General features: G+C 39.6%; 1 protein-coding gene across 1 annotated transcript in view; it reads left to right on the forward strand.

Annotated features, from left to right (window-relative positions):
- LOC114654272 (acetyl-coenzyme A thioesterase) overlaps positions 1-18,883 on the forward strand; it is a 176,614-nt gene that overhangs the window by 62,314 nt on the left and 95,417 nt on the right. Inside the window, exon 5 of the mRNA XM_028804705.2 lies at positions 9,573-9,711. Coding sequence (XP_028660538.1) covers positions 9,573-9,711 — 139 coding nt within the window. The remainder of the gene's footprint in view (positions 1-9,572; positions 9,712-18,883) is intronic.

Here is an 18,883-nt window from a genome sequence, read left to right on the forward strand (position 1 = left end):
GTAGCCATCTTAAATATTGTGACTTTAGTCACTGAGGACAGGGATATAGACCGACTGCTAAACTGAGAGGTTTGACTCACTGACACAGTCTGGTACAGTACCTGCAGAACACTGGCCACGGCTCCATTCCTCTTCCATCACAAGGACAAAGGACAGTTGATTCCCCTTCACTTAGAAAGAGTAATCCACTTTTTCCCAGAGAAAACCATGACATAAGATTTGGAGGTGCTGATCCTCATCACTGCCACATCACACTCAGCAGCAAATTGCTTGAGATTGTGCCATTGGTTACAGTCAAATGAGGCAAAGAAGACGACATAATCTGCATAAACAATGCCACCCCAAGTGCCCCAAAAGGGACATGCTCACATCTTTGGCTGCCCCTTGATATTCTGTCCTTGAAACCACAAATGGGAGTGCTGACAAGACACAGCCTTGATGGAGTCTGACAACCCTGGGGTACAAATTTCACTTAATGGCAAGTAGTTAAACACAGCTCTCACTGTGTTCATATAGGGAATGAATAGCACAACAGAACAACTATTTTATGCCAAATTCCTGTAGCACCTTCCACAACACATGCTAAAGAACACAGTCACATGCTTTTTCCAAATCTAGAAATGTCTAAGGCTCAAACATTTGATGGAGTCTCCCTTCTAGCACCCTTGAACAGGCATTAACCAGGAGACTGATTTTCTTAAATATAGGGAACACCATGTAGCGGGGCCACATAGTGTTAAATGTCAGTACTGAGTGCGTCTTGTTTTATTGTCCCGTTTACTGTTTATGTGCATCAGTTAATGCCGTCCCCGAAAAGGGGGGCGGATGATGGAAGGAGACCACAGCCGCAAACCTGGAAAACACCTGTTTACAATCAATCAATCCCAGCCGTCACAGGACTATATAAGCCAGCAGGAGGAGAAGGAAGAGAGAGGAGAGAAGGAGATTTTTCATTCACGACCACGAGCCAACTGTTCCAGTTATTGTCCACATCGCGCATATCCATCCAGTTTGTTTTTCCATCAGCCGGATTTATTTCAAGGACCTCACCACGAGAGACCCCGGGGTAGGACTTAATCATCCACCACACACACGAGGATTCACGGTGAGGCTGTTCCATTTTTTCCGGGGAGAATCAAACATCGCAATTTCACTAATTCAGTCATCCGCTTTCAGGACAGTTTCTTTATTACCGGACTCACGTTCTCATTCATTTTCAGTTTATCATTCATTGTTGTTATTCGTGTTGTGTGTTTATTTGTTACAGGGACAAGGGAGGGTTTTTGTTGTATATATATATATATATTTGGTGGTGTCTTGTTATTGCTGGGGTGGAGGGATATTTATATATTTATGTTTCTGTTTTTTGCATGTCATTTTACTTAATACATTTAATCTGTTTAAATTTTACATCCTGTTTTTGTGTGCTTATATTTTTCACCGTCGATTGTGGGGGGGAAAGTTTAATTGGTAAGAAGTACGGCTTGATAGTAAGGTTATTTCTCAGTCAATTATCCAAGCCACAGGTCTTGGGAGTGTAGCTGCCGGCTGGGTAAAAGGGGTCGGCCGTTACAACCATACCAGACTACCAGTCCAGTTCTTTCATGATCTCCAGCTGGATCTCATCCACATGAACAGCCTTATCACAATGGAGTCTTGGACCACCATAGTGGTTTCAGAAACAGTGATAGGACCCCCCACCAGATATGTCCAGCGCTGCCTAATGACAGGAGGGGATGTCCACTGCGTTGGGGAATTCCTCAAAGTTATCCTTCCATCACTCGACAATTTCCCCAGAAAATGTCAGCACCTTTCCATCCCTGCTTAGCATATTCTGGTCAAGGTCATGCTTTCCCCTTCTGGGGCATGAGACAGTTTGCCAGAAAAGCCAAAAGTCTTTCTTCATGGTCTCTCCAAACACCTCTCATGCTAGGGCTTTTGCTTCCATAACTACTTTTGTAGCAGTCCTTTTAGCCTGTCTTAACCTTTCAACCAAGTCAGGAGATCCCACAGAGAGCATATCCCTAAAGGCCACCTTCTTTAGGCTGACAGCTTACCTCACCTCTGATATCCACCTTCTAGTCCTGGGGCTGCCACCACAAGATGCCTTGACTGCCCTAAAACCACAGCTTTTAGCAGCTGATTCCACCATTGAAGTCTTGAAGTGTCCCCAATCAGACTCATTGTCTGTAACCTTACTCTATACATGAGAGATGTTTTCTCGGAAGTAGGAGTTGAACTCAACATAAACGTTAGCCTCAGCCAGACATTCCCAGGACAACAGAACTGCTTGTCTAAGACTTCCTTGGTTTATTCAGCTTATGCCCAAATCTTAGAATCCAACTCACTACCAAGTGTTGATCAGTTGACAGCTCTGCCTCTCTCATTATCTGAGCATCCAAAACAAAGGCCTCAGGTCAGGCAACACAGCTATGAAGTCTATCATTGACCTTCAGCCCTGGTAGCAGTTTCACTTATGAGCCTTCTTTTGTTTGCATGTGGTGTTTGTAATGGACAATCCATGACTAGCACGAAAATCAAACAACAACTGACTATTCTGGTTCACATCTGGCAGGCTGTTCCTGCAAATCATGTCCCACCTGGTATTTCCATCATTACAGATGTAAGCATAGAAGTCACCAAGTAGGGCTACTGAGTCAATGGATGGCACCTGTTTAAGTACCACACCCACTTTCTCTAAAAAGGCTGAATTCTCCAAACAGCTATTTGGTGCATATGCACAAATAATAGTCAGAGTTTTCCTCTCTGTGACAACCCTCTCACCCACTGGAGAAAATTCCAATGGCACAGCACTCAGTCAGGAGCTTGTGAGTATTCCTACATGTACCCAAGGCCTTTCACACTTCAGATTTCCAGAATAGGACACAGACCACCCTCGATCAAGAGGTTTAATTCCAGAACCCATGCTATTTTTGGTGGTGATACCGATTAAATCTAGCTGGTACTTTTCCACAGCCCACACTGACTCAGGTTTCTCAGAGAGATAATTTTCTAAGTTTCCAATGCCAGTCTCCTTTGCAAGGGTCTAGTCATTAGAAGTCTTTCCTGACTATCCCTGTCACTAAACTTGCATCACACTTGACCCTCACCCTTTGTCTTGCAGGTGAAGAGCCCAGAAGAAAGCTCCCCATTATTATTTCAGGCTGGATTATGTGTCTTGTCTGACTACCAAATGGTTGTCAGCAAATACCACCCTGAGGCTTGGCTTCCGAGGTCGGTCCCAGTAACCCTATCCCAGGCAGAGTACACTGTTTTTTAATTTGAAGTGTCATGATGGTCATTGTGGACCATTCTTTGTCTAACCATTCAGTCCAAACTTGTTTGCCAAGGGAGAACCTAAGAGGAACACAAAGCTCCACACAACCTTGCTCTGAGAATCTCTAAGGTGAACAAGGCCCACTACCACAGCAATGTGATGGTCCAGGGTGGGGTATTATTATTACCACACTTCTAAAATTCACTATTGTATCTAATAGCAAAGCTTCACAGACATGCAATCAAAAAATTCATCAGCTCCTAAACAGAGCATCAGTAATACACCGTACAATACAGCCCATGTTGTGCAGAACAAGGGGCTTTCATTATATTGTATTGATGACCAATGCTACTTGTTAATAAAAATCAAGAAAACACATAACATCATTTTAGCAAATGATAAAAATGGTATTGCTAAATGCCACCTTAGTTTCTTAATGTGTGGTTTCAAAGAGCTTTTGAAAAGGTACCACATGAAAGGTTAGTGATCAAACTAAAACAAGTGAGAGTTCAGGGCACAGTGTATAGGTGGGTACAAAACTTGCACAAACACAGGAAACAGAAGGTTACAGTGAGAAGAACCTTTTGAGAATTAGGTGATGCTAAAATTGATGCTTCTCACTTGTCAATTCTGGGGCCGCTGCTCTTTATAATATATATAAGCGAACAAAATATGAATAATAAAAACAAGTTGGTTAAATTACTGATGATACCAAACTAGGAGGAATGATAGAATTAAAATGTTACTGTGTGCTGATAGTTGATTGTTGCGCTTGAATTCCCTATTTTTTATTTTTTATTATTTTTAATAGTGTTGTATTTGCCAGTGACCTTGTTCGCCAAATATTTTCTTGTACATTTGCCTTGCAGCCGGCTTAGACAAACTTTTTTCCAGTGTCCAGCTTTGCAAGGCCAGCATGACATCATCTTTCATGCCTGCATACTATAGATCAGGGGTAGGCAACGTCGGTCCTGGAGTGCCACAGTATGTGCAGGTTTTTGTTCCAACCCAGTTCCTTAACGAGAACTCAATTATTGCTGATGAAGCACATATTGCTTAAGTGACATTTTAATGCTTCATTTTAGTGGTCTCGCTTGTTAAGGTTCTCCAACCTTAATTGCTTATTTCAATCTTAAACTGCTGCATTCAGTGTTTTAATTGCTCCTTATTAGCAATAAGATGTAAAACAGGGGTAGGCAATGTCGGTCCTGGTGAGCCGCAGTGGCTACAGGTTTTCATTCCAACCCAATTGCTTAATTAGAAACCAATCATTGCCAATCTCAGACCTTATTTAATTTTATGGCTTGTTAGTCTGTGCAATGTAAGGCTTTTATATCGTAGATTTTTTTCCTTTCCAAGGATATCATCCAAATGATTTGAAGCCTAAAACAGATCATTTTCAGTCTGTCACATTTTTCTATTAAGTGTTTTATTAAATCAAACCGTGCATGATGAACACACACAGATGTAATTGGAAAAAAGCTAGCTGGAGAACTGCTGGCTGCTTTGTCTTTTACATCTTATTGCTAATAAGGAGCAATTAAAACACTGAATGCAGCAGTTTAAGATTGAAATAAGCAATTAAGGTTGGAGAACCTTAACAAGCGAGACCACTAAAATGAAGCATTAAAATGTCACTTAAGCAATATGTGCTTCATCAGCAATAATTGAGTTCTCGTTAAGGAACTGGGTTGGAACAAAAACCTGCACATACTGTGGCACTCCAGGACCGACGTTGCTTACCCCTGCTATAGATCATTGCCAGGCTTCTTCAGGCATTCATGATGTCAAGACCCAGTTAGTAGTCCAGCCTTCCACCCTGCATATGTTTAAAAAAAACCAAAAAAACCTGCAACGCTAAATGGCTAATTTGCATAAATAAAGAGCCATGTGCTGGAGCTATATCCAAAGCAAGCCTTAAAGGATCCCTCCCAAATTCAACTGGTAGAGGCTTTACTCCATTACAAACAGGTACAAATTCACAATCCAACAGCAAAATCCAATAAACACTAGCAAAAGTTCAGTAAACCACAAAAACCAATGTGATACTTACAGAAGGATTTTGCTGCATAAAAACCAGAGACACACTACTGTGAACATCTCCTCAACCTCAATATAAAGACTGAGAGTGGACTCAAAATAGCAATGTTATTGTGTCCTGACTCTTTGGTTTCATCCACTAAACACCAGGAAAAGATTCAAACTTAAATATGCAATATATAAATACTTAATAATCAATAAATGTAGCAATTTTAACAAAAATTACATGAAAACAAAAAAAAAAAAACATGAAAAATACTAAAGCAATAAAAAAACAATAAATATTAAACATAAGCCAGGGAGTAAAACCTTGCTATAACATAACATACAGGACAATATTATTGGTGCCATGATCAGGTGTTAAGGATGATGGCTACTTGGGCATCACAATTTTATCCATCACCACAACAATATGGTGTATTGTCCTGCTGTTTGAATTAACAAGATGGGTGTTGATGATGGTACTGACAATCCCCTGAAATACCAAATGGAAGAGGTGTATGAAAGAAAGAGAGACATGCAGCAGGATTTGTTGGAGGACCGCTGCAGGAAAAGGTTGCTGTGCATAGTGCCAGGCCTATAGATATAAGATGACTGTGGAATGAAGAGGCAGTCCCTCTATAAGGTATTCGACCTACTGGGTATTACAGGGTGTGATAATGCGGGTTCTGCTCCATGCTCCCATCTTACTTCTGGGAGCCCTCGAACCCGACATTGTCAGTAATGTCACCGATGAGCTGGACAGTGAGACACAACAAAGCAAGGGGATGGTGCAAAAAGTGCAAAAGTGCTTTTATTCAAATCAACAAAACCAAATCAGTGTTCAAATAAATATGTGCAGTGTCTCTCAAATCTTCAAATAAATAATCCAATAAAAACAGGTGAAAGGGTGGAGGTTAAAAACACAATAGAAAAAAATCCTTTAACACTAGAATTACCAGAGTCTACGAAAAAACTTGTAGATCCGGCCCACCTTAAAACCGTTCTCACCTCTCTTTTGTCTTCTAAATGTGCCGATTAAGAGGAGCAGCGAGCAGCTGGCTATTCCATCCCCCACCGTCGCAGAACGTTCACTAAGTTTTCCCAGCTCATGGCTTGTTTGATTATCTGGGAGAGACTGAACTGCTGGAGTTTTAGAATGAAAATAATAGATCGCTATTTGGAATACATGCATTGTGTTCCGTTTCTACAGTAATCTGTGTAAACACATTGCTAAAACAGAAACTTTTTCATATTTTAGTAATAAATGTTACAAAATGTAGGCATAAACTATAGAATCTGTGAAGCCTGAAGTCCAAACATCAAATAAACATTTTCACAAAAGGTTCAAGGATGCTACAACAGCTTCCGTGGCTTAACGCTACGGTTTGCTGACTTGGGGCACAACAGCCCTGTTGTGCTACAGAGACGTGAGTTCGATTCCCAGCTTTGAAGAAAGTGTTTTTTTTTTTTTTCCCTCAAACCTGTTTTGTTATACTTTTACATCAACATATGTTCCTGTGTTTGAGCTACATGGGCATACTCAAAAAATACACGTATAATGCCACGAAAAGTGCATGCAGACACTTCAGTACACTGCAGAGCTTTAGCGCGTCTTTATGTGAAAACAGCAGTATCAGATGGGGAGTGTCTGATGATTGCATATAGCGCTAAGTTACTGCTCTTTACTAGGCTTTCCTCTGCATGTCCGGGAGTACAAAAGAAACAGCATACAGCAATACGTGGGGACTGGCAATATTGGGGGAAAAAACACGCGGTTGTATGTATCGTGATACACTGCAGAACTATAGAGCGTCTTTATGTGATAACAGCAGTGTCAGGTGGGGGGCGGTAGAGAAGTATCCTGAACGCGACTGAGACAATGAAAAGTGAATTAAAAAAATAAAGCTAACCTTTACAAATATCATAAATTACACCGGCTGTTACAGACTGAAATCAAATGTATCTTTTTATTCTAAAATAGTGAAAATAAGAACACTTCTCAAAATGGAATTGTGCAGGATCGAACTCACGACCTTTGGATTCCCAGTCAGCAACTGATACTGTTGCACCATGGAAGCAGGGATAACTAATGCGTGTCAAAGTCGCACACTAAGGCGGCTTTTTTTGGCGGTGGCTTTTTTTTTTTTGTACCTTTTGTGAAAGTGTTTCTTTGATATTTGGACTTCAGGCTTCATACATTATATAGTTTATGCCTACATTTTGTCATTTGCTACTAGAATATTGTAAACCGTTTCTGTTTTAACAATGTGTTTACACAGATTACTGTAGACATTCAACACATATGAAATGCGTGTGTTCCAAATAACAATCTATTATTTCTACTCTAAAACTCCACTTCACTCCCAGATAATCAATCAAGGCATGAGCTGGGAAAAGCTTGTTTACGTTCTAAGTCGTTGGGGGGATGGAATAGCCGTCTGCTGGCAGCTTGTCTTTATCAGTACATTTAGATGACAAAAGACGCTGGCGGAGAGGTGAGAAGGTTTTTAAGAAGCGATTTAAGGTGGGCCGGATCTACAAGTTTTTTCGTAAGCTCTGGTAATTCTAGTGTTAAAAACCGAGGTTAAAATCAATGGCTGGAGGCAGTCTTTCTTTAAAACTAAAGCCAGGTGCGTTCTACTACTGGAGACTTCCCTGCTTCTCCCCTAATGGGCCCCGCAACAGGGGAGTCACCCTACCAGAAAATGCAGCTCCATCATTTCTGGTCCGGTAGCCCTCCGATCCCCGGCTACATCAGGCTCCAGCCGGACCGAGACTTGGGATCCTTCTCCAGTGGCCAGGATGCTCACACTGGGGCTCAACACCCCCAAAGCCTCCATGACTCCGCTTCCTTCAGCGACCAGTCGACTCCACTACCGGTCACTCCAGCTCCTTCAAACTGCTCAGCTGGAGTGATCGCTTCATTCTGCCCCCTCCGAGAGTTGACCAAACACTCCTCTGGGGCTCTCCTACCATCCAACCTGCTCTCGCTCTCACGCACCGGCTTTCTCCTTCCTGCATCCTTCTCCTTTAACCTCCCCTCATGTTCTTGTCTCTCTCTCTCTCTCTTGACTTTCTTTCCTTTCTTTCCTTTCCCCTTCCTGACCGCCTCGCGCTTCTATTATATGCTCTGGGGATGTGGATCAGGTGTGGCAATCAGCAGCTCCTGGCACCAATTACGGATGCGGATGAATCTTCACCTGTGCACTTAAGCGAGGACCGTAAGCATCACGAATCACCCGGGAACCGCTTTGGCCACACTACCATGCCCCCTCTCTAAGCCGCGAGTGCGGCGATTATTTATTTAAAAAGTGGCCTTTGATCTGAGCTGTGGACCCGCTATGCCACACAGGGATACACAAGAGCTAACCCTTCTGAACAATCACAAAGGCAGCAGAGAGAGCCTTATGAAGATGGGTATGGATTAAGAGGAGCAGTCAATATACGTTATTATTTATACATAAATCAATGGTCTAATCAGACCAGGCAGTTTTGTATGTATGATACTGTATATAAGCCCCCAACATCAAATGATCTCAGTAACAATAATGTTGATGTATCTAAGTTCATCACAACTTGTTTTCATTAGTAAGTATGCTATTTCAGATTTCCTTTCCTTTCCCTTTTACCCAGAAGTATATTGGCAAAAAACATTCGCTTCACTTTACCTCTCATGTACTGTACTTGTGTCCTGTGATGAAGTGGTGGCTATGAAAGCTATATCTGAAGCTTGTATAAAGAGTCAATGTTTTTGAAAAGAGAGAGGCTGTTTTGCTGTAATTACGTACATTTAATAACAGGACAAATTTTAGCCACTTGCAATCTTATACAAATTAAAACCGGTGTAGAAAAGAGATGTGTGTCTGTGTTTAAGAAGAATATTAGTAGATTGAAATGAAGACTTTTGATAATGGGTACATTTGCATATATTGGAATACCAGCAATCACAGATATTATATTGCCTGCTCTAATTGAAGTGTTACTTTTTTCTCATTATTTTCTGCTCTTGCCAAAACAAAGGATGGCAAAAGTTTGAATGTAGCAGCAATACATAGTAATATTACTGTATTGCAAATGCCTGAAAATTGAAGAGTATTTGTTACATTTTATAAACATTTTTCTGTGAGACAGACTTTAATTTATTCTCACACCAACATACTAAATAAACACAGAGCAAAATCCATTAACCGTGGTAGACTGTTTCAACATACATGGAAAATAAATGTTCTTTTATCTGATATATTCTATGACATCTTTATCTGTCTATTTTTAGATTATTCTAAAGCCAGTCAAATGCCTTCCTACACAAGAAGATCATGTTGAATATTCTCTTGCATCAGAGAGAAGGAGGTTAAGGTTGGACAATGAAAAGGCTTTCAATAAATTAATGCAGGAGACTCATCTTCAAACTGGTGAGCCATTTTATTTTTTCTTGCTTTATGATCTGGAATACAAAGGAACCTGGTTTCTAATTAAACAAAACATAAATGTAAAAGAATAACAAATTCCTGACTGCTTTCTACCTCCAGGATTAATGTCAAGGAGTCCTAAGTATTAAAAAGCGATTTTGCTTATTAAACCACAAAGTGGAGGTTTATACAAAGTACAAAAAAGTAGCAAAAGAAATGAAAACACACAGGTTTTGACCCTGACTGCCAAGCAGATGTTTTTCCCATTTCCTTAGCTCTAATATGCCACCAAAGCACTTTCTCTTCTCATTTTCCACTGCCCCTTTCTCTCTCTCTCTCTTTACCACTGTCCCTTTGCCCAGAACCTGTCCTTTTGACTCAAGACATACTCATTTTCAATGGAGCAAGTGTTAAATCACTTTCTAAGGCTTTCCTTTTAGGCTAAGCCTTTGAATTCCATCTAGTGTCAGGGATGACGTTGTCTCTTTACCAGGACGCTAATGTAGAAATTTCTCTAGTGGCCCAGGACATCCCTTCTGTGAGTAAATATTTAAGGGATGGGTCTTACTGGCTTCTTCCTAACTTCTGATCTGTCTAGCATTCTACTTCCTACCAAATTTGGAGAAATTGAATTAATCTACTGCCAGTCTTCTACATTGTTATTTATTTGGGTTGAAAGTCTGACATCCTCATGAATCCATGTACCATCTCAAGGTTCTAAATTCCACATAAAGCAGATAGCAAGATAAATTTCATGCTAAATTTTAAGTACAGCTACTCCTTTCTCTATAAACACTAACAGGAAACAATAAAAAAAACCCTGAACATCTTAAAAAATAACAAAATAAGACAAATGTTAGATTTGTGAGCTTAGCTGTCCTAAGGCCTACATTGATTGGTCCAGCACCACAAGATAGCAAATATTTATGTGTTTTTTTAAATGTTGACCCTTTTGTCATTGCTGTCTGAAATGTAAGTGCCCTATCCGTCATCTACACTAGCTCTCTGATAACTATGAATTTTCCAGACTTTAAATCATAACTATGGCAACTGCTATAGATTCCACACCCAAAACAATGTACTCTATCATGTTTTATTTTTACATTCTGTAAGAATTACCAAATTAACAGAACATGGAAATGTGCAGAATTACAAACAATCACACAAATGACACAAGACACTACCATAATTTTAAGCAGTCACTTTACTAACTACTGCAATAGACTTATTAAAAGTACCCATCCATTTAAAAGCTTAATAATTGAAAGAAATAATACTAAATCTGACACTGCTGCAAATTCACCACTGAGCATTAACCTAAGTCCACAGTCACATACAAAAAAAGGTCTTCACAGTGCTCTTAAATCCACATTGTGTATTCCTTTTCCTCGGTTCCTGTAGATTAAATCCTCATTAATGCTTATTTCCAACAAAAGAAAATACCACTCTCCTCTCTCAAATTTCCCCCTGGAGCAAATAAAATTCTATCTACCAGGTACACCTTTTACCCGTTCTTCTCCTATTTTCATCCATCCCAAAATATTTTTTTTCACATCCTTGTTAAATATCACTTCCAGTATTGCATTCCTATGGTACCCTGAAAGGTCAAAATTCACCAGACTGCGATTGTATTACCCCTTCATTTACATTGAAAATAGAACAATAAAACATACAAATACATAAACATACAAAACACCCTGTTTAATATATATATATTGTGAAAGGCGCTATATAGGCACCCAACCTGATACAGACTGACAACGGAGGCACGTGAAAACTAAACAAAAAGATTTTTCTTTACCTGTGGGGCAAGTCTTCCCCATGTCCCACAGGCAGTACACAGTCCCAAAAGCACACCAAACAAAATAAAGCAAAGCACCAAAACAAGACACACGCTTCACCACCACCACCACCACCACTACTCCTCCTCCTCCTCCTCCTCCTTCTACTTCTCCTTCTCTTTCTCCTCCTCCTCCTCCTCCTCCTGGCAAGCGTTATCCTCCTCCATTCGACGCTGGCTTAGTTACTGCTGGTTTCTTATATAGCCCACCCGGAAGTGCTTCAGGTGATAACGTAATTCAGGCTGCACTTCCAGGTGTTGCTGCTTCCCAGTCCACACGGGCTCGTTAAGCCATGCAGCTCCACCTGGTGGCGGCCACGGAGCCCAATATTGATGAGCTCCAGTGTAACATAATTATGGCCCCGATGCAGCACCAAGTGTTCCAGGGGACGTAATGTGCATCCCATAGCTGCTCCCCCGGATCCAGTGCCAAAGGGACGTACCGGCCGGGTATGGGTCCTGGCCATCCACCACAATATATATTACAGCTCTATATTGTTTTTGTTTCGTATTTAGTATCATCAGTTAATTTTGGAGTTATTGTCACATGCACACAGTGCAATGAAATTCCTGTCTACATGTTTGACCAACATGGAGCAGGCTGCCACTGTTCCGGCAGCCCCAATAAACCCACCATAGGTTATGTACTGTATAATATTCATCCATCCATTTTCTAAACCCACTTATAATATAGTATCACAAAATAATACATAGTTGTAAGTGAAACAGACAAGTTTCCTTTCGCAAACAGTTTGACAAAATTGGTGCTGAACTTCATTTCACATGCCATTTTATAACTGCAAAATTCACCTGAAAGTAGCTTTGGAGATTTTTGGGGGCTGTTGATAGAAAGGAATGTTGCTCCTTAAGGATTTGGCAACACACTATACCACTTCTGGACCAGTATGTTTCTCAGAAAGTGGTCCAGATGAAAATAAATGAGGAAAAACTGTCTTTTGGAAATTCAACCTGGGTAAACACAACCCACAATAAGACAAAATGATACACTCAGACAAAGCTGTAATCCAGAGAGACAATTAAACTTTCAGCCAAATTGTTGTTGTGCCAGCAATCTTAGATGAGAACTTGCTTTGACCAGAACAAAACTTTACGTGTGCTGATAATGGTGTCCTCCTATCAGTCCCAACACTCTCATGCTGTATGATGGGAATTACAGTTCCCCTTTAAAAAACAGTTTCTGATTTGCATCACGTCCTGTACAATCTTTATCTCCATATAGGCTTTGAGTTAAGTTTCACCAATTACAACACACATGCAAAATTTAGTGAAAATCAGTTTGTCCATTTTTATATAATTGGCGAACATAAACCCAGACATACAGATTGCAATTTTATTTATATGGATTAACCAAGAACAACAAATATTTAACACATTTTTCAATAAAGAAATACAGTGAGGTGAGGACTTCACATTATTTAGTGGAGAAGTCTCCGGTTGCTTAAAAAAATATAAAAATATTACTTAGATAAAACGGCATCGATTCCATTCCAACTCCATTCCAGTATTTAAAACAAGGAAACAGAAGTATGAGTTAATGGGTGATAAATGAGCACTCATTCCCAGCCTCCTCAAGCAAGACAAAAGCACGCATTGGGAGCATTATGGCAAATACCTCCAATTAAAGTTAATAGAAAATTCTTAAGTGCTTTGAGTCATTTCCATTTATGTAAGCCGTATCTCTGTCCCGTGTGTAGTCAACATATAAGGTTTATTATTTTTTTCTTGAAACATGACCCTTCATTAGGTCTCACTGCAACTTACTTTGGATTAAAGGGTACATCCAGATGGTCATCACTTGCCTCTCCCTTCATTTTCTTCCACCAACAGAGAGAAACAGAAGCTGGGAGCATGCACTGGGATCCCAAATTAGGACCCGAGTGCATTTGTGTAATGTGTGACACCGCAGCACCACACTAGTTCAAATGGAATGGAACAGTGTGAGGTTTTTTGCAGCGACTAGCATGCCAATCCTGCCACCAATCCCTGTGTTTTCCTTTCCACCAACCATAAAAGGAATGAAGAGTGTTCTTTAAAGATTTTGGAGCTGGTGTGGAAAACTAAAATTGAGGTCAGAAGGACAAAGCGAAAGTCAGGAGCCCAACAGACCAAATCAGAAAATAAGAAATATCCACGATAAGTTTAGCAAAGGCTTTTGATATCCGCAGCTCTGATAAAGACACAGCAAAGTGGGGGCTATTAAAACCTCCATTACAATAGCCCAACAGATGTCAAACCTGGGTACCACATCCCCACTAACAATAAGAAAGATTGCTCTGGCAACTAGAGCAAGCTACAGTTCACCCAAGGCACATGAGACAACTGCCAGAAGAAATAAAATTCAAAAATATAACATCAATCACCACATATACATAGATACTTATTTTATTTACTCTCATTTCTGATTGCTATATATGAGTTTTTATAGCACTGTAATAGTGAATCATGGTACAGCCAATATTATCCTAGGTCCTCATACATACAGTATATGTATTTTGCAGATATTACATTAAGCATTTGTGAGTAGAAGTTAATGAGAGGCTCAGAGCAGTAACCTTGAAAGACCAGTGTTTGGACCTACTGTGGGGCTGATAACTTGACAATACAGGTAGTAAATTAATATTAGTAATGTCAGATAACTAAGCAAATTGTCTGATGCTCTGTATTTATTTAAAAACAAGTTTATGATGTTTCTCTAATATATGTTATATAAGAAAGACATGACAGCTACCTGTAGGAATCAAACCTGATCTGCCCTTACAAGATCATCCCCTGTTCACATCAGTGCTCTCTACTTTAAAATCTTGCACACTACCTTGATCAATCAATCGTGATAGCCACTTAATTTGATTTTGTTTATTTGATATTAAGATTGTACAAAATACATGTAATGGATGATTGTTGCGTTCAATATAAAAGGTTCCTTGAATTACCTGTCATTTTCTTTTTTTTTTGCTAATACATATGTGTCTTACACTTTCAATGACAAGGTCTCCTCTTTAGTCTCAGGTAACATTCAGTTCTGAAAGTGTTGCAGTAAAGCTGCAAAATAAAGAACAGAAAAAATACAACAAAATCATGAAAATTCTGTGTTGATTAGATCAGATGAAAAATACACAGTTGAAAAATGGCCATTGTTGCTTCAATTAATGATTTTCTTTTATTGAAGACTAGCAAAATACCCGCGCTTCGCAGCGGAGAACTAGTGTGTTAAAGAGGTTATGAAAAAAAAAGGAAACATTTTAAAAATAACGTAACATGATTGTCAATGTAATTGTGTTGTCATTGTTATAACTGTTGCTGTCTTTTATATATATATATATATATATATATATATATATATATATATATATATATATAATATACACACACACATAAACATTTATATACATATACATATATATACATATCTACATATACACATCTACATATATATACACACATACATAAACACACACATAAGACTTACTGACTGAAACGGACTTTCATTGACAATCATGTTACGTTATTTTTAAAATGTTTCCTTTTTTTTTCATAACCTCTTTAACACAGTACTTCTCCGCTGCGAAGCGCGGGTATTTTGCTAGTATATATATATATATATATATATATACATATACACACATACATGCAGTTTTAATAACACAGAAATCAATATAAACATTAACATCATTATCATATGAGAATATGAAGTAATATATAAGAAGCAGATTTCATATAAATATAAATTATTAAACAGTAAAATCTTCTTCTGTAATTTGCTACCATGGCAATTTGTGTGTCTGTCCAGGATTTTAAATGACCTGTAGGTCGCAAACCGTTTCACCTATACACTTGAAATGTGGTACACATATAGTACGTCACGTCTACTATCCGCTTTATGGGTGATGATCGTTTTAGTCTTTTTATCTTTATTTTATTTTATTGTAGAATGAACTCCTATCTGCGCACAGCAGGGCAGCCGTGGGCGGATGCGTATGGTGTATTCACTCCATGTTATCGTGCATTGCGCTGTCAGTGGTATTTTGATAAAAGAATTTGAACAACATATAAGAAGCGTATAAATTATTAAACAGTAAAACATTAACATTTAAGAAGTAAAGTTACATTAAGTACTACTGCAGTGCCTTCGGGTATACCTCATTTTTTGTTTGCCCATTACATGCTTAAATGTATACATTTGTTGGTGCACCTACCCGAGAACACGCGACATATAACCGAGCGTGGGAGAAGCATGGATTTTAAACACGCGTTGAGTTGATCTGCTGGTCTCCCTTGTGTAATAACTGTTAATGTTTGACTAAAATGTACAGCGAGTAAAACGACATTACCTCCTATTTTTTTTTTTTACGATCTCTGAGATCTTGCTTTTTTCGGTTCAAGGCTTCATAAGCTCTTTTATGTTGTATGGTGTACTTATCCCAAACCATCATCTTTGAATGTTGCAAGACTTTCGCCTTGTATGTAGATCGGGGGAATTACATTCATTGCATTCCTAGTCTGAATCACAATGTGATTGTATGGGTGGTTACCTGGCACTGTACGGTTGCCACCCGTCCTTTAAAATACGGAATGGTGCCGCGTTTGAGAATGAAATTGCGCGTCCCGTTTTGAATCAATACTGGACGGGATTTATCCCGTATTTTTTTTATAATTTTTTTTTTAAAGCAGCGTCTCATGCAAATCATCCCACACGCATTTTATGAAGATGCCTCCTTTCCTACTTTTGATTGGGTAATACTTGATGTCATCGTTACTTTGATTGGTCTTTTTAACTGTCCAGTGAGGAGGGCGTGTCTTTTAAGTACAGTCTGCAAAGTGTTGGCACTGAGATGTGGCGTCAGCGCCAGAGTTGAAGCCCCTAACGTTGCGGTCAGCAAGTCGGCTAACATCCGCCATGTGCCGTCTTTCAGTTGCGAGAAGCAGATCATAGAATGGTTGAAACTGTTGCCCCTAATGTTGCGCCACGGCGTGTGGTTCGTTTATACCTCGTGTCTTCTCATGAAAGTTTTATCTCGCGAATATGTTATTGCAATCCGCAGCGGGAGCGTTTCTATAAACTTAATTTAAACTTACGTTTTACACCGTGCTTTGTTTCCCTTATGAACATGCTTGTATGCTTAAGTCGCTCCGTTCTCAATTGTTTAATTAATTTTTTGCTGTTCGCTGTTTGCGGCTCTTCCTCCATTTCCCCCTACTTCGTTCTTTTATCGCGCGAATATGTTATTGCAATCCTTAACGGGAGCGTTTCAATAAACTGATTGAAAATAGTTTTGCATTTACCTTTTTAGTAAAAGGCGAGCTTTTAAGCCTGAGAAATCACCCCGTAAATGCACACGTTTAATTGCACATGTGTTAATATGTATGGTTACACAGTATTAAAAGACAGTGAACAACGTCAGTTACCTTTGTTCCCGCGTTTGATAAAAGGTGAGCTTTTAAGCCTGAGAAATCACCCCGTAAATGCACACGTTTAATTGCACATGTGTTAATATGTATGCTTACACAGTATTAAAAGACAGTCAAAAATTAACGTCATTTACCTTCGTTCCCGCGTGTGACTCGTGCTGTAAATCTCTTCCTTGTTTTTAGTTCACGTGATTACGTAGGAGGCGTGATGACGCGATACGTGACTCCGCCTCCTCCATTACAGTGTATGGACAAAAAATATGTTCCAGTTATGACCATTACGCTTTGAATTTCGAAATGAAACCTGCCTAACTTTTGTAAGTAAGCTGTAAGGAATGAGCCTGCCAAATTTCAGCCTTCCACCTACACGGGAAGTTGGAGAATTAGTGATGAGTCAGTCAGTGAGTGAGTGAGTGAGTCAGTCAGTCAGTCAGTGAGGGCTTTGCCTTTTATTATTATAGATGGTACAGAAACACACTGTACAGGAAGGTAACTACGTACTTAGAGATGACATGAATAGAATAGCTCAAGACAAAAGAACCTCTGCTTGATCTTAATACAGGATGCACTGCCAACAGAAAATCAATGAACTGAAACAAGATATATATATATATATCTATACTAATAAAAGGCAAAGCCCTCACTGACTGACTGACTGACTCATCACTAATTCTCCAACTTCCTGTGTAGGCGGAAGGCTGAAATTTGGCAGGCTCATTCCTTATAGCTTACTTACAAAAGTTAGGCAGGTTTCATTTTGAAATTCAAAGCGTAACGGACATAACTGGAACCTCTTTTTTGTCCATATACTGTAATGGACTGCAGCTCGCTGACCGTGGGAGGTGGAGTTGCGTATCTCGTCGTCACGCCTCCCACGTAATCACGTGAACTGAAAACAAGGAAGAGCCCCAAAGAGCGCTGAAGAAAACATTCATTACACAATTGAGAAGGCAGCGAAACAATAAGAAGCGAGCGAGTGACTGACTGAACACAGCACGAGTGATCACTTCGATGAATCAGACCTGTTCAAAAAACACATTACACAATTGATAAGGTACGAAAAGAATATGAAGCGACTGACGCATACAGGCATAAATTAAGTTCATAGACCTACAAAAGATTGCCATTTTTCTCCTGTACAACTATAAGTTGCATTCTCAACAGTAAGCTTCCACGGCTTGATCATATTCTAACCGGAGTGCTCAACTGACAACGTGGTATACAAAGACAACTATAACAATCGTAATAAACGAACAATGAAACAACGGAGAACCCGTGCATTAAATAAAAAGGCTTCTTCCTTGGCAAAGCAAGGAAAAAGGATGGCCTTATATGGCGTTCGTTTATAAAAACAATCGTAATAGACGAACAATAAACCACTACAGAACCGCGAAGCAAGCAGAAAGGACGGACTTATATGGCGTTCGTTTATAAAACAGCGGAGAAGCTGTGTAAAGACAGCTTCACAAAAAAACAGATCCTTAACAAATTGTTATTGGTATATTTTCCCTCAGTTTAAAAAGGTTTTCTTTTCTTCTTAATAAAAATTTAAAAGCAGAACTTCGCCGCTGCAAAGCGCGCCTGACTTTATTGAAAAGAAACTAAACTTACAGTGCCACTATTCAATGACACTTGCCTAACGCCTGACTTTATTGAAAAGAAACTAAACTTGCAGCGCCGCTATTCAATGACACTTGCCTAACGCCTGACTTTATTTAAAAGAAACTAAACTTGCAGTGCCGCTATTCAATGACGCGCCGCTATTCAATGACACTTGCCTAACGCCTGACTTTATTGAAAAGAAACTAAACTTGCAGCGCCGCTATTCAATTACACTTGCCTAACGCCTCTCCTAAGGGGAGATACTGTGGGATCTAGGCATCAGTCAAAGCACCAATCACAGGCCCG

The sequence above is a fragment of the Erpetoichthys calabaricus genome, chromosome 7, assembly GCF_900747795.2.
Source record: "Erpetoichthys calabaricus chromosome 7, fErpCal1.3, whole genome shotgun sequence".
NCBI classification, from domain to species: domain Eukaryota; kingdom Metazoa; phylum Chordata; class Cladistia; order Polypteriformes; family Polypteridae; genus Erpetoichthys; species Erpetoichthys calabaricus.